General features: G+C 41.5%; 1 protein-coding gene across 1 annotated transcript in view; it reads right to left on the bottom strand.

Annotated features, from left to right (window-relative positions):
• mtnr1bb (melatonin receptor 1Bb) overlaps positions 1-5,221 on the bottom strand; it is a 72,124-nt gene extending 66,903 nt beyond the window's left edge. The window contains exon 1 of the mRNA XM_082548695.1: positions 4,527-5,221. Coding sequence (XP_082404821.1) covers positions 4,527-4,734 — 208 coding nt within the window. The 5' untranslated portion in view covers positions 4,735-5,221. The remainder of the gene's footprint in view (positions 1-4,526) is intronic.
• Positions 5,222-16,323: the final 11,102 nt, after the last annotated feature.

The raw sequence follows: 16,323 nt of genomic DNA, 5'->3' as shown, positions 1-16,323 counted from the left end.
GGTTGTGGACTTCGGGAGGTCTAGAGCAGGTCCACTGCCGGTTCAGATAGAGGGGGAGGAGGTGGTCAACAAGTACAAGTACCTCGGGCTGTGGGTGGACAATAAACTGGACTGGTCATGCAACACAGAGCACCTGTATAAAAAAGCACAAAGCCGACTGTACTTCCTCAGGAGGCTGAGGTCTTTTAACATCTGCAGGAAGCTCCTGAGGATGTTTTACCAGTCGGTGGTTGCTGGAGTACTTTTCTATGCTGTGGTGTGCTGGGGGAGCAGCACAGCAAAGAAGGACTCATCCAGGCTGGAGAAACTGATCAGGAGGGCTAGCTCTGTGGTCGGCATGAAGCTGGACACTCTGGTGACAGTGGCAGAGAAAAGGACATTAAAGAAACTGATGGACATTATGGACAATGCCAGGCATCCTCTGCACACGGCCATAAACAACCAGAAGAGTCTGTTCAGTGACAGGTTGCTTCTCCCCAAGACAAGAACTAACAGACTTAAAAACTCCTTTGTCCCACACGCCATCAGACTGTTTAACTCCTCCCTGGAGAGGAGAGGGAGGGGAAACAGGAGGACAAAGGAGGGAACAACTAAGCTGTAGTGCCTCTTCACCTCACTGTGCAATACCTTTTGTGCAATACTTTTGTAAATAGTCAACGGTGCAATAGACTCAATACTTGAAATGTGCAATTCACTTGTATTTTTATTTTTATTCCTATTTATTCTATTTATCCCCTTCGTATATTTTATTTATATTGTCTCTGTATTTATATATATATATATGTGTGTGTGTGTGTGTGTGTGTATTATATATATATATATATAATATTCTGTAACTCTGTAACTTCTGTCGGTGCTGTGCTTTTTTGGAAATCGAATTTCCCAGAGGAACCCACCCGAGGGATTAATAAAGTTCTATCTAATCTAATCTAATCTAATCTAATCTAAAAAATCACGGTTTTAGTAACGCAGTAACGCAGCGTTACTACGGGAAAGTAACGGTAATCTAATTACCGTTTTTGCAATAGTAATCCCTTACTTTACTCGTTACTTGAAAAAAGTAATCAGATTACAGTAACGCGTTACTGCCCATCTCTGGTTATACCTGTATGCAAAAAATACACTGCACCCAAAATATTTCATAGTTCAGCAATACTGATCAATCTAATAAACTTAAACCTACACCATCCTCCCTATTCTGGTATTTTAAAGAGTACTTAGCAGAAATATTAAGCAACCTAACTAATAGGGTTCTAAAACTCCCAGCAAAAAAAAAAAAAAATAGGGAACCACCCACCCTCCACCTCATGATGCTTAATTGACGTAATCAACTATAATTTGATGCAGTGTGGAAAAAAAATACACAGAAATCAGTTATTTTTCAAGAATAATTAAATAGATTCAACATCTTTCTTCAACAGAATTGTAGATTGAACAAATGGTATCTTCCCAAAGGAAATAGTACTATAGCTTACTAGGGTATATTGGACTTAATAGTTACTATATACAGTAATAGACTTCTATACATTTTACATCAGATTAAAACTTTGGGTGTAAGATTCGGATAATTATTTATTAAAAGCTAGACATTTTAAATGAGAATAAGAAAGAAAAGTATGTCTTTGTGTCCCCCTTTTCCCTGTTAATGCCCTATCGGCCCCCCTGGCTAAACTTTGCTAGATCCGCCCCTGCACAGTTACCAGCCGTCAGCTACATAGAAAAGGATCCTGGTCTAGAAAGTAATAATAAATAGATTCTAACAACAGCTTATCAAGCTTAAACGTGCTGCTGTTGTTCAGCCGCTGGTTTCCTCTTTCTGGCGCGAAGTGAGCAATAAACAAACAAGAGAGACGGACTCGTGACAGAAAAGCCGATCAGCTGATCATTGATCAGTTTCGATTGAAGTAGCAGCAGGAGAGGGAGGGAGAGAAGAGGCAGTCGCTCCATATATGGGTTGTTAAGCTTAACGCTGGAATGCTTTACAAACATTCAGAGATGAACTTACACACTTGCTTTACTTCTCTCTGGGATCACTTCCTTGGAGATGAAATGCCGGATTGCTAGCGAGGCTACAAATACACACAGCCGCTCTATCACGTGACCCGTACTGCTGCGATGTGCTACGGTTATGATCCGAGTTACGCCATGTCGCAAGTTTTGTGAGGTGCTTTTTTGATATTTAATGGATCGATTACATTTTTTTATTTTTCTCCGATATCCGATCCAGTAATTTACGTCAGTATCGGACCGATACCGATACGTAACATTGGATCGGTCCATCTCTAATAGAAATTAAGCAATTTTTAATCAAGCGTTTGATATATTGTCTTATGCTAATGGGTGTATATGGGGAAATTGCTGGCATGTGATTAATCACAAGATGTGCTGATTGTCCTTGTACAAGCAGTTGTTGTTGTTGGAATTGTAGATGCGCATTTTATACAATTAAAAATTGATCCATTTGGTGGGATCATGCCTCCTAACCCCCCTTTTCCAGAAGATCCAAGCCATTTGAAAGCCTATATGAGAGATTTCCACTGGACAAATGACAGTTAATGTTTTATTCTCACTGGGGACACTTGACTGCATGCACTCACTGCAGATTTTCTCCTAAGTGTACACCAAAGACTGATCATGCTTTATATTCAAAAGGGTTCCATCAAAGTAATGCCTGAGTCACTGTGGGAAAACAGCAGAGATGAAGATATCCAACGTTTTCTGTGGTTACAGCAGCAGCCAACCTTTTCTTTAATAGGCTATAATCTCTGTTTTATTCTCTCAACAAGTGGGAAGCCTTCTTTTTGATTATCTAAATCCTCTGAATGCTGCTGTCACTGTGTGTAAAGTTTAATAACATAATGATTATGAGGATATCTATAGGTCATGTCTTGCTAAAAGAAATGATTCATGCTGGCACCCGACTTGTTACTTCTTAATTTTCTGAATTCTGCTTCTTGATAGCTTCAATAAATAAATAACCTTGATTAGATTTAGCGCTATGAATCCAATGAACCTAACCTAAACCTCTATTTAAAAAAATTGAACCTGAAGACAGGGTTGCATTCAAATGCTCCAGTGATCACTGTGTATATCTGAGTGACAGAGAATACACCCAAATGGAATAAAAAACGTCTTCATGAGAAGCCCTCATATCCACTCATGGATGTGAGGGCAACTTCATTACGTGCTTCAATGAAAGTTTGTAGTTGCTTTGATAAATCCTAAGGGTTTTTTTTCCTATTGACTAATAAGGGGGAAATGAGTCCTGGTTGCTTCCTACTGGCTGAAAAATAGTTGCTGATTTACAGATTATGCAAATAAATGCATACTTCCTGCCCTAATTGTTGCCTGATAAAGCACAAAATTGCCAGTCAGCACTGTGTGGCAGACTTCACTGCATAAAATATCCATCTTGGCAAGTTTTTAATCTCAGTCTCGTTCTTAAGCATTTTTTAAAATTTCCATTAGAATAAAATATTAGTTTTCAGTTCACAAAAGAAGCATCTCAAGCTTGTAATAAATATGGAGAATTAGGGAGAAACCCAGTCACATTAAAAGTTTGAATGAGTCACTAAAAATTTGTAGTTATTCATTTCATTTATAATTGGATGAATTAGAGGTCCAAGAGTACTTTTGTCCTGCATGCAGAGGCGCCTACATTCACAACAAAATAAGTTCATCAACACCATTATAGCAAGCTTTTCAGAGGGACTCCTCTGCTTATTAACCAGCCCTTTCATAGTAAGTGTGACTCAGAGTGCCGGTGAACTTTACTAGTAGAGCGTGTAAGTGTGGGAAAAGTGGGATGCCAGACTGTCAGAGTAGCTTTAACAGTGCAAGCTATCAATAAGAGCTCCAGTGGCAGCTTAATTCATCTTACACGACATTTACTTGAACACACTATTCCCTAACTTGAAGCACAGGTGAAATCTGTGCCTGTATCATTTCTGTGCCCATCTGCACCTACTGTAAGCATCCTGTCCATGTGCCTGGCAGCTTTTAATCAGCATCAATGTATTAACTGAGCTTTACCAAGATGTTTAATTTGAAATCAAGTTAAAAATCCAAAAGAATCAGGTTAAATTGGACAGTACCTAATGTGAGTTCAGTTTAGTCACTGATTTTTTATATTTTTCCTCAAGGTAAGGCACATAAAATGCACAGTTTACTAGAGTAATTTCTTTTGTTGTTGCTCTGATGACAGTGGCACGGAAAGGCTAAGTGCGCTCTGAGGTCAATAGGTTAAAGAAATGCGCAGAAGCAGCCCGAGATTAAGAAACGTGCGGGATGAAACAAAAACAAGATTTTATATAACCAGTGTTCACCCCCGAGCAGATGTCACACTCAGCATTGCCTACGTAACCTACATCATTATGCAAACTCTCGCTAGACTCCAGTAAGTTGTATCTTTTCCATCTGGGTTAATGGCGAAGTATTGTTAGTTCTGTGATCACTGATCATGTGGTTTGACTTTGTCCGACCTTTGCGTCCTTTCAGACTATCGGAATTGGGGGAAAAACTCCTACCCGCGTTCCTCAGCTTGCGGTTCCTGAACACCGAGATGATCACCAGCAGGTTCCCCAGCACGTCAACCACCGTGGTGAAGATCAAAACACTGGCCAGGATTGCAATGACCCAGGCGGGGCGGGCGGTCCCCTCTGTGGCCAGGGTGCGATCTAGCTGCCCCAGCCGTGGCTCTGTCCGGTTCTTTACAAGTGTTAATGTGTCCGGCATCACTGGCCCACAGCCCGAGCTGCTTTTGAATCGCCGCTGTAAATTTATGTCCCGCAGGTACCGTCGGTACCGGCGTGTCCTAAACGAAACATTAAGCGCACCCTTTCGAGTTCCACAAGAGCCCAACGAGAGTCTGCCACTTAAAGGCGATGGGAATGAATTGCCGGGCTATTGTGCGGGAATCACGTGTGGCATATAAAGTTACACGTACTCTCGGCTCTTTCTTATGTTCGCACAAAAGTCATCCATCCACGTGCCACGGGCAGCTCGGACACGCGGCGGTTGCCACACCTTCTCTCTGGCAATGAATGCAAATTATTTGTCGTTCAGAAAATAGTCCTCCAGATAAGGTCCAGTCCATTCATATTTTAAATCTCCATCCTCGTCAAGTGTCCCCGGGTTGCTGGCTGGCATCTCCAAGTCTCCTCCTGCATGTGCCCACGCGGGAAAGAAGAAGGCTATTTCTTCAGATATATATATATATATATATTTAAAAAAAATGCCAAATCATCGCACCGCCGGCGGAAACCTCATTTAATTTGCTGTTCTGGGAACACACGCGTGAACAAATTGCCTTCCCTGACCGTTTGTGTTGTCCTTGCCATGCTCTGAACTACGACGCAAACGGCGCTGTCCGTGGCGAGGCGGCACTGTGGCAAAACATCAAATCCACAGACTGAGCACGAGGAAGACACGGCTTCACGGCTTCACAAACAACGTTTGTGCCTTCCACTGGGCTTTATGCGCATCTCCATTTCTCACACCTCTTGCCGTCTTTGACTTTCACTCTTCATCTCCTAACCTACTTTGCCGAGGCATGCGTGCAAACAAAGATTTTCCCTCATTTTCCCCTCTGCCTATCCCCAGCGTGACATCCCAGAATCTGTCTTTGATCTCAGCACAAAGCTTGGTTATGCTCTAAGTGTACACACAGCGGTGGGTCGGCATGGGAAGTCCAGTCAGCACACACAGACTTGTGTGAGGCATGCGTCGTAGGCAAACGACAAATTTGAAAATGTAATGATTGTTTTTTCTTTGTCCGAAGTTATTCGTGTGCAAGTACAAATATGCTGTTGGCTTTTGAGGTATTACAATTAGCATTTCCATGCAGCTGGAGCCAGGCTATATAATTGAAGCCTTTCATTTGCAAATACGGTGCACTATTGATTGAACCAATGTCCTTTAGTAGTGTCTCTACTGAGTGCCACTTATGGACTAAGCTATAATTCACTTTGTGCACAGTGCAGTAACAGTAAATGGAGGTTGCAGGCTAAACCCATTCATCCTTAATAACACGGGTAACAGTGCAGTCAGTCTCTCCATCAGATCTGGTGGATTCATATGTCATCAATACTTTTGGTGACACATTGAGGACAGTGCCATTCCACTTGTTTAACTCTTCACTGCTGGGCGAATGGATGACCCTGATGTCCTCAAGCACAGCAGCAGGAACAGATTAGAGCAGCCCAGTGTCATCCTCAAAGCAGTCTGATGAGTTCCACATGAGCCTGATGTGATGACCAGGAGACAGACAGCTCTGGCAAGTGAGGTCAGGGCACACAATCATACGCTTTGAGTATGTGAATAAACTCGATAGAAGGGACAGTGACTGAATGAATTTATAATATTACTCACACCAGGAAAAGAAAATCTATAGTCTTGATGGTACAGACCACAAAACATCTAAATCTGCTAATTGAAACTGCAAATCCCCGATAAGACTGCGCTGACTGTGCTTCACAGACTTCGGAATCTCAAGCTAATGTATTACAGTGCTCGTCTGCTTTGAAGGAACTTTTGATAATCTTAAGCACTTAAAAAAAAATAATAAAAAAAAACTTCAAGGCATTCTTAATTACAAGGAAATCTCCTTTATCAGCACAGCACGGTGATGTGTAACCTTAAACCTCTGAGTTTTGTCATATAAGCCTTTGAGTAAAGAAAACACTAAGAAAGGCTTTTAAGGTAAAAATAAAAATAATAAATCCAGGATTATTAAAGAAGCAAGAAAGAAAGAAAAAAATGCAAGTACCCTACAATTTATAACCCTATCTGAATCCATAAATGGTCCTATTTTGATATATACTCTTTAGAAAAAAAAGATTTTTAGCACTTACTTATGGCAGTGTACCCTAATGTTATGGGAATAAGCGCAGAAATGAGGATGTAGATGAATAATGTACTGAGAATCTCATCAAAGAAAGTGGGTTTTAGCATAGCCCTCTAGAAGAGCCAGTAACATACAGTAGCGTCTCCATATGGCCATGTTCTTTGTGCTGTACTCTACATGACAACATGGCTTATTAATATTGATAACGCAGTCTTTGCTAACACAAGCCACTGTTCCGCAGAGAGTTTTCTGGAAATTACCAGATGGTGCCATGAAAACAAGTGTCGGAGGTACCAGGTGTAAAGAAAAGAAAAGGCATAGAGTCTATACTTTATGTTGTTTTGAGAGTTATTTAAATAAATATAACAAGCGTAACCATAATTGGATTGTATTCATGAGTATAAACAATCTAATCTTTGAGTAACACAACTGACAACAGGTTTGCAGGAAGCGCTGCTACATTCATTTAACAACAGAAAACCAAAAATATATACACCAATATATATATATGGTTGTGTGTGAACGTGAACAAATGCAAAAGAAAAATGGAACATCACATTTTCATTTGCAGGGTTATGATGAAATGAACGTAATATACATGAAAATCAAGTGAAGAGAGATATATAATAAATCTCAATAATAAATCTTTAAAAAAAAACGCAAACGCATAGTGAATTGCTGTATGTGTGACAAAGTTCTTGCAAAGTTTCATTGGCCCAAACAGTTCGGGTACATACAGATACTGAGCATACAAACATGTCATCATTATATTAGGATGGGACTGAAAGCTTTTTGTTGTTTCCAAAACATTTAAAGATGTGGGAACATAAAAATAGCCAAACTAGTCTTCAGTGTTTTTGAGAACAGATTTGGAGATCTAAAATTTTGGACTCACACCTGTGGTCCCAGAGGATGAATTTCATCGATTTTGCAAAAAAAATTCGATTGGAATTTTCACTAATTTTTGACAATTATTAAATGCATAAATTAAATTTTAAGTTTTCACCTATCACTGAATTTGGTACAGGCAGTAATGGTCATTAAAAAAGACAAATATTCACAGGTGTGGCTGGTTATTATTATTATTTGTATTTTTCAACTATAATTCATAGGAAAGATCCCTCCAAAGACCTTTTAAAAAAAGAGCTATGGGCTCATAAGCTTAAAAATCCTGTATGAAATTTAGTGGAAACGGCTCCTGAGCCAAATAACACGTAAAGAGATTTTGGTACAATCTGGATTTGGAATTTATGCTGTTAGATTATCATTTTAAACCACAGCTTGAAAACTGGAACTGAGGCAAAGGTTAAACTGGAAGAGGTTGACGTTTTTACTTCACCATTATTAATAAGGTGTTAGCTCGCCTTTTGTCTTCTACACATGTTTCTGTGTTTATCTTATTGTGTTTTTATTGTTCTTACATTTGAATTGTCAGATGGACTGTAAAGGTTCCTAGCAAAGGCATTTCACGCTTTCATCGTTTAACAAGGGCCTAATAAAAGTCTTAAAGTTGCAGCAAAATCAGCAAATCTTGATGCTTATTCTGCTGGCATAAATAAAAACCCTGATGATCAAAGAACAACACAAGCCAGCCCTTTTTCTTAGCTAAATCAGATCTCAGCAATCTTAAAGGTGACAGCGTACCAATTCCTTAGAGCCAGAGAAGATAACAAGCTGAGCTCTGAAGCCCATGATGCAGCCATATTTCTCAGCAGCTGTTGATCCATCATTCTGTCTCACCTCTCTTTAAGGCAGCAGTTTTTTACAAGATCAGAACAAACTGAGAAGTGTTGTAATGCAGTCCAACAGCTTAACACTGAAGGCCCCTGCATATCAGCATATTAGGGCTCGAGCAAAGATGAATGAAGGGTAAAAAAAATATATCCCGGAAAATGGGATTCAGCTTTTTCTGTGGTCTTTGTGTAGTTTGCAGTAAGTGGCCAAGAGAGGGAAATCTTCCCCGCCAAAGAAATGTCCCAAAGTTTGAGGCAATTACTGTATTTTAATGTTGTGTAAATGTGACATAATCCGATGGTCTTTATACACTTTCATCACATAAGGAAATCCAATAAAGGACATGAAGCGCATGGTTAACATCCCTGTCTCGCACATAGCAGTTTTGCAGGCATATGCCAGCGGATTGCCTTAGTAATAATCTCTTAAAACAGCAGGGGGAGGGCAGTGATGGGATAGAGCTGGTAAACAGCTTCCTACACGGCCGAGAGCGGCTCTCTGATGTGAATTCGTATCCCCGCACATGTGCATAGACGTCACCTAGTCCCACTCCATTTCCCCTCTTCCCCTTGTTGCCTTGTTTTAAGCATGCAGGCATGTTCTGTCAGATCATACTCATATTATTAAAGTATATAAAATACATGAGATGAAATTGCTCCAGACACTGACTGCGTTTGTAATCACTGTGGTCACGGGTGGGTTTGCGTGCAGGTATGTGTCTGCATGCTGGTGTGCACACGTGTGTGTGTGTTGGTGCATGCGCAAGTGTGTTTGTGTCTCATCAGAGGCAGATGTTAGGCACATAGATTAGGTCTGGCCGGGTGTGTAATCCCGGTGTTACTGAGAAACAGCGTGGATTTATAATCACCCACACAGCTACCCCTCAATAAGCAAGAACTGGGGAATGGTAATCTCTCGTATTTTTCCCACTCCTCTACTCATCTCTTGCCTTTCTTACACGGTCTATCTTTCAATCCCTTTCTCCTTTATGTAACATCATTTAATCCTTCTGTCCATTTCTTCTCTTCCCTGCTGTGTCCAGAAAGATCATGAAGAAATTCATTGTTAAAAGAAAAGGAGCAGAAAGGAAAGGGAAGAAAAATAGGAAATGTTGGAGTAGAAAGCGGTTTTAAGTGGCTTAGCTGACTTTGTGGTATAAATGCCAGCTGGTCCAATGAAAAGCCAGCAGAGCTAAAGGGTCTGGCAGGTCCTCATCAGTGTCCCCTGATGCACGATGAATAAACACAACAGTCACTTTTTGTTTATTTTTCTATGTCTTGTTTCCCTCACACCCCCTCATGTTTGCCTTTAGTTTGACCCCGTGCCTGTCACCAGCGTGCTTGGAATACGCTAAACAAGTGGGATGGTTATCAAACAAGTTTGTCAGAGAGACAGTGTAAGTTATTGGAACATGTTAAGATAAGATAAGATAAGATAGAACTTTATTAATCCCTCGGGTGGGTTCCTCTGGGAAATTCGATTTCCAAAAAGCACAGCACCGACAGAAGTTACAGAGTTATACACACACACATATATATAAATACAGAGACAATATAAATAAAATATACGAAGGGGATAAATAGAATAAATAGGAATAAAAATAAAAATACAAGTGAATTGCACATTTCAAGTATTGAGTCTATTGCACCGTTGACTATTTACAAAAGTATTGCACAAAAGGTATTGCACAGTGAGGTGCAGAGGCACTACAGCTTAGTTGTTCCCCCCTCCTTTGTCCTCCTGTTTCCCCTCCCTCTCCCCTCCAGGGAGGAGTTAAACAGTCTGATGGCGTGTGGGACAAAGGAGTTTTTAAGTCTGTTAGTTCTTGTCTTTGGGAGAAGCAACCTGTCACTGAACAGACTCTTCTGGTTGTTAATGGCCGTGTGCAGAGGATGCCCAGCATTGTCCATAATGTCCAGCAGTTTCTTTAGTGTCCTTTTCTCTGCCACTGTCACCAGAGTGTCCAGCTTCATGCCGACCACAGAGCTAGCCCTCCTGATCAGTTTCTCCAGCCTGGATGAGTCCTTCTTTGCTGTGCTGCTCCCCCAGCACACCACAGCATAGAAAAGTACTCCAGCAACCACCGACTGGTAAAACATCCTCAGGAGCTTCCTGCAGATGTTAAAAGACCTCAGCCTCCTGAGGAAGTACAGTCGGCTTTGTGCTTTTTTATACAGGTGCTCTGTGTTGCATGACCAGTCCAGTTTATTGTCCACCCACAGCCCGAGGTACTTGTACTTGTTGACCACCTCCTCCCCCTCTATCTGAACCGGCAGTGGACCTGCTCTAGACCTCCCGAAGTCCACAACCAGTTCCTTAGTCTTTGAGGTGTTGAGTTGCAGGTGGTTTGTGTGACTCCATGCGACAAAGTTCCTCACCAGACTTCTGTACTCCTCTTCCTGATCATCCCAGATACACCCCATGATGGCTGTGTCGTCTGCAAACTTCTGAATGTGGCATAATTCAGAGTTGTAGCAGAAGTCAGAGGTGTACAGGGTGAAGAGAAGAGGGGACAGCACAGTTCCCTGTGGTGCTCCTGTGCTGCTGACCACTGTGTCAGACGTGATGTCCTTCAGCCTGACGTACTGTGGTCTGTCGGTGAGGTAGTCGGAGATCCAAGCCACCAGGCAGGGGTCCACCTCCATCCTGTTCAGTTTTTCCTGAAGCATACAGGGCCGGATGGTATTAAAGGCACTGGAAAAGTCAAGAAACAGGATCCTGACCGTGCCTTTTCCCCCATCCAGGTGTGAGTGGGCTCTGTGTAGGAGGTACAGGATGGCATCCTCCACTCCGACACCCGCCTTGTATGCAAACTGTAGTGGGTCCTGGGCATGTTGTACCTGTGGTCGGAGGAGGTTGAGGAAGAGCCGCTCTAGAGTCTTCATAAGATGTGACGTCAGTGCCACCGGTCGGAAGTCATTCAGCTCATTGGGCCGGTTCTTTTTGGGGACCGGGACGATGCAGGATGTCTTCCATAGGGCGGGCACTCTCCCCAGTCGCAGACTGAGGTTGAAGACTCGTTGTAGCGGCTCCCCAAGTTCAGCAGCACACGCCTTTAGCATCCTAGGACACACCTTGTCTGGGCCTGCTGCCTTTCTGGGGCGAAGCTTCCTCAGTTGTCTCCTGACCTGATCCACTGTGACACTGGGAGATGTTTGGGAAGAGGGGAGGGGGGGGAGATGTCTTGCTGCTGAGAGAGGGATTGGAGGAGGGGGGTATCATGGTGTCAGGAAGGGGGGGAAGCGAGGGAGGTAGGAGAGTGGGGATTGGACTCTGTAGTGAAGGTGAGGGTGGGGGGGTTGTGGGCTGGTCAAACCTGTTGAAGAAGTTGTTGAGTTCGTTTGCCTTCTCCACAGTCCCCCCCACTGTGCTTTTCTTGGTGTTGTGGCCTGTGATGGTTTTCACACCATTCCAGACCTCCCTCATATTGTTCCTCTCCAACTTCTGCTCCACCTTCCTCCTGTAGGTGTCCTTTGCTTCCCTCAGGCAGCGTTTCACCTCCCGCTGTGCTGCCTTCATCTCCTCCTTCACTTTGCTCCTGAAAGCCTTCTTCTTCATGTTGAGGACAGCTATGTTGCACAATCCTTTGTCACCATAATTTAATGAGCTCTAAATCTGGACGAATAAACTGCTTGCACTGTTTCGCCTCTCTTTTACCACAGCGCAGGGACATTTGTGGTGTGTGTTTATATTCCTGTTGTTTATTCTCAGTACCTCATACTGAGCGAGAGGCAGCAGTAATGTTGTGCAAGGTTATGCACATCAGGGTAATGTCCTGTGGGTAATCACCCCTAAATTTTTTCTTCTTCCAGTAAAGACCTAAATTGAAAACAGGAAATAATTCAGAAAAAGCTGACGTACCACTGCCCCTTTTTAGAGACACCTGGCTTTCTCACCTGAGAAATGTTTAGCATATTATGCTAATTGACAAAATCTTATTTTCTGTTTTGCCTTGTTACGACAGGCAGGGGTAATAGAGGAAACATAAATTCAGGTGTTGTGATCACATTAGGAAGCAAAACAGGCTGATTATTTTTAGGCTGTAAAGTTGGTAATAGAAGTTTTAGAATGTCTCCCACAGTGACAAGTTTCATCAAGTTTTATGAACACACTGTAGCGCATAAATTTTTCCTGGGCTGAGGAAAATAGAGATTTGTCTCCCTTGAGTTCTGCCTTGTACCTGTTTGAGTCTTTTGTGGTTCATGGTTCCTGCAGGGAGAGAAAACAGAGCTGGAACAAACCAGGCAGCATTTAACTATGAGCTATTTCCATCTATTGCACTGACACAAACTGGCATTCACTAAAAGATATATGAATCGTTTCACTCAAAAATGATATTCTCAGTAAAAAAAAAAAAAACACTGGCAAAATGACTGCCTTCATGGAAACACTGCTATAGCTCTATATAGTAAAATGCACATGTTGCAAATACTCTTTCAAAGAAAACAATTTTAAGATACTCTCTCTTATTCTTCCAAACCTAAAGCACGCAGACATGCAGTCTTCCCAGATATTGTGCATAAAAGATGAATGTAGCTTTTGGGTCTGAAAAGTGAAGCCAGTGCGGAAGTGCCTTAAGCCTGCATTCTTTCTGTTAGCCAACACAGGGCTGGTTGTAAAAACTGAACGTCTTTTCCTAGCTCACAATGGGCCTTCGGTAGATGAGCATGCACAGCAATAAACATAACTGCATAAATTCTGCATGATAAAACACAGTGAGCAGTTGACCATCAGTGGAAATTGTATGTGATACATGGATTATAAGGTAAAACTTAAATTAACAATAAATAAAACAGCTGTACAATTTGATTAAATGTTAGAGTTATTTCACCAGGGACATCTGGCATCTGGTAAAACTGCCCTTAATGGGCTTATATTTATCTGGGGGGAAATATGTTTGCATTATTTAATGTACAAAACACACTGTTTTTCCCCCTCTGCATTGATGCAAGGATGTCCTTTCACCTTTATCCCTGAGTGGGCATTTAACATGTGAATCTTGCAAAATTCACACATCAGCCAAGACTTAAAGTGGTGTGAACGTTAATTTTGTCTGACAACTTAAATGTTGTAAAATCAGAACTTTAGCAGAAATGAGAAACTGACTGATATAAAAGTAAAGACATTTGTGGATCCCGTTTGTGTCACTCTTTCATGCCTGCACAGTCTAATGACAAGCAGAACAGGAAACTGTGTAATTGAGCACACAGTATAGGAGTTAAACAAACAGATGTTAACATTAGCTAGATTAGCTATGGTTGATACCTATGCTAAGCACATATTGGTGTCTTGGATGATGGGAGTGCTGAAATTGGACCTCTGCTGGTGCTGAGCTTAACATGATAAAATGCAGTGTATCACTTGGTTAAACAAATGAAATCCAGTCTAGGAGAGTCTACATGATAACTGAGAGTTTCCTTCAGAGCAATCAGACCATGCATTTGTGGTCAGAAGGTTAAATACACTGATGATGGACATGAATATTATGAAAAATGTTTAACTTTTAATGATTAATTTGAACTGTTCTTTTTCCAGGGTGGAATATGTCTACAGCATACATCTTTAGTGACTGTAAAAAGCATTTGCATTACTGATGTGCGGATCGATACTGAAATATCGATTCCTCCGATACCAGTCATTTATGTTCTAGAATTGATTCTCACATTAAAATATCGATATTTTAGTAATGTAGAGTAAATTTGTAGCTTATCATTAACAGGAACAGAGTGGAAAGAAACTATATCATTTGGATTGTCTACATTGGAAGGAACTACTTCATCTTCCGCCTTTAATAGTCATGTGCGAAATACGGCTGTATAAATGTGTTGCAGCCCCTTGGCGTGCGCACTCACAACAATGGCTGGGCGTAAATGGAGTCATGTGCGGATGTATTTTACCTCCACAAACAGCCAAGATGCGGTTTGTGATACATGTGGCAAGAAAGTGAGGTGTTGTGGCGACACCATTTACCTCGTCAAACACCTCAGAGTAAATCATATCACAGAATATGACAAGCGTATGTTGAGGCGAACTAAAGACGAGGAGGGGGACAGGTGCTGCTAGGGCGAGACAAACGACTCTCGAGGAGTCCTTTAGTGCTGCAGGCAGGCAACATGCTCAAATGGCGCACAACTTCAGTTTTCTGTATGATAATTCTGCATTATTAAGTGATAAGAACAAGTAATCTGACGTCCTGTAATCATTATGAAGCTATAATTTGAGGTACAATAAAAGATACAGTAAAAAAAAAGGTTTTGTACAAAGTATCGGTATCAGATCAGTATCGCCGATGCCACCCTGAATTATACTTGGTATCGGACCGTAAAGCAAATCAGTGGTGTCGCACATCACTAATTTGCACTCATTTCATTGACCAATATTCAGAACAATTGGAAAATCAAAACTCACTGAAGTGAATCCAAGAAGAATAGCAGACTGAACCAGTGGTCAAATTCTCTGAATTCTTCAGCTTCACCTCAAACTTCATTCACCATGTCTTTATACAACAATTTGCATTCAAGCATGAGTTATTAATAATCTCCGGCCCTCTTCCACGGTGTGTCTTTTGTCCTCTCCTAATCTTGTATTTCTCTTCTCATCAGGGTGCCTGATGCCTCCTCAACACCTGACACGAACCTTGTTGATCACTTAGCATGGGTCTAGCCTACTCTAGCCCTACCCTAGCCTACCCTTAGGACCCTTACTGGACAGACACCGAACTTGCAATCCTCTGCTCCAAAGGCGTGTAGTCTAACCACTACTCTAGTCTCTACACTTCTCCTCTCCTTATCCCCAACCAGTCACGGCAAATGGCTGCCCCTCCTTGAGCCTGGTTCTGCTGAAGGTTTCTTCCTGTTAAAAGGAAGTTTTTCCTTCCTACTCAACACGTTCTCACTCCCTAAGTTCCTCGGGAACGCTGCTGGACGTGACAAAACGTCAGTATACTACGCCCCGGGAGTGAGAACGGGCTGTCCTACTGTTGTCAAGTGGTTGCTTATGGGGGTGTTGGGGGGTTGGGGTTTTCTATGTATTATTGTAAACCTTACAGTATAAAGCACTTTGATGCGACTGTTGTAATTAGGCACTATATAAATACAACTGAATTAAATTGAATCAACCACTGGACAGTTGAAACTTGGACACAACTGAGTGTCCCAACAAGACAATGATCTCAAACAAAATCTGCTCTAGGATTGGATAAAGTAGGTTAACATTAAGCTTCTGGAATGGCCTTCCTCAAGCTCCGACCTCAATCCTATTTCATTCCAGGGTTAAAAGCTGTGTAGGTGCCAGGAAACAGACTTATTTAAATATCCAGCCAGAATTATGCCAGAAGCCTATTGATGGTTGCCAAAAGCATCTGGTGGAGATATAACTTTCTAAGGGATATTTAAACAAGTTTTAGTTATCATGTATGCATACATCTGAGCCTGTATGAATAGTTTTGACCCTGTAAAGATTGGAGAAAATCCCAAATTATTCCAAAATTGACTGATTGGTAAACATCAAAGACACCAAATTTTAAAGATCTTAATAAATAATTGGTATGGTATATTTAATTTTTAAGTTTAAGTGTTGCTGATTCAGCTGTTGTTTATATGTTAAACATGTTCACAGAGTGCTTGATTTGCTTTTTCCGCCTCAGTTACCATTTTGGCACTTGTAATGTTCCTACTATTTTCACGTATTAACATTAATTTAACTTTATAAATTCTGGTCTCCATGATAGTCACACAGGATGATAA

Source organism: Aulonocara stuartgranti, assembly GCF_965226115.1.
Source record: "Aulonocara stuartgranti genome assembly, chromosome: 10".
NCBI lineage: Eukaryota > Metazoa > Chordata > Actinopteri > Cichliformes > Cichlidae > Aulonocara > Aulonocara stuartgranti.
Note: the sequence above shows the minus strand (reverse complement) of the source record. Positions and strands in the feature narration are given on the sequence as shown.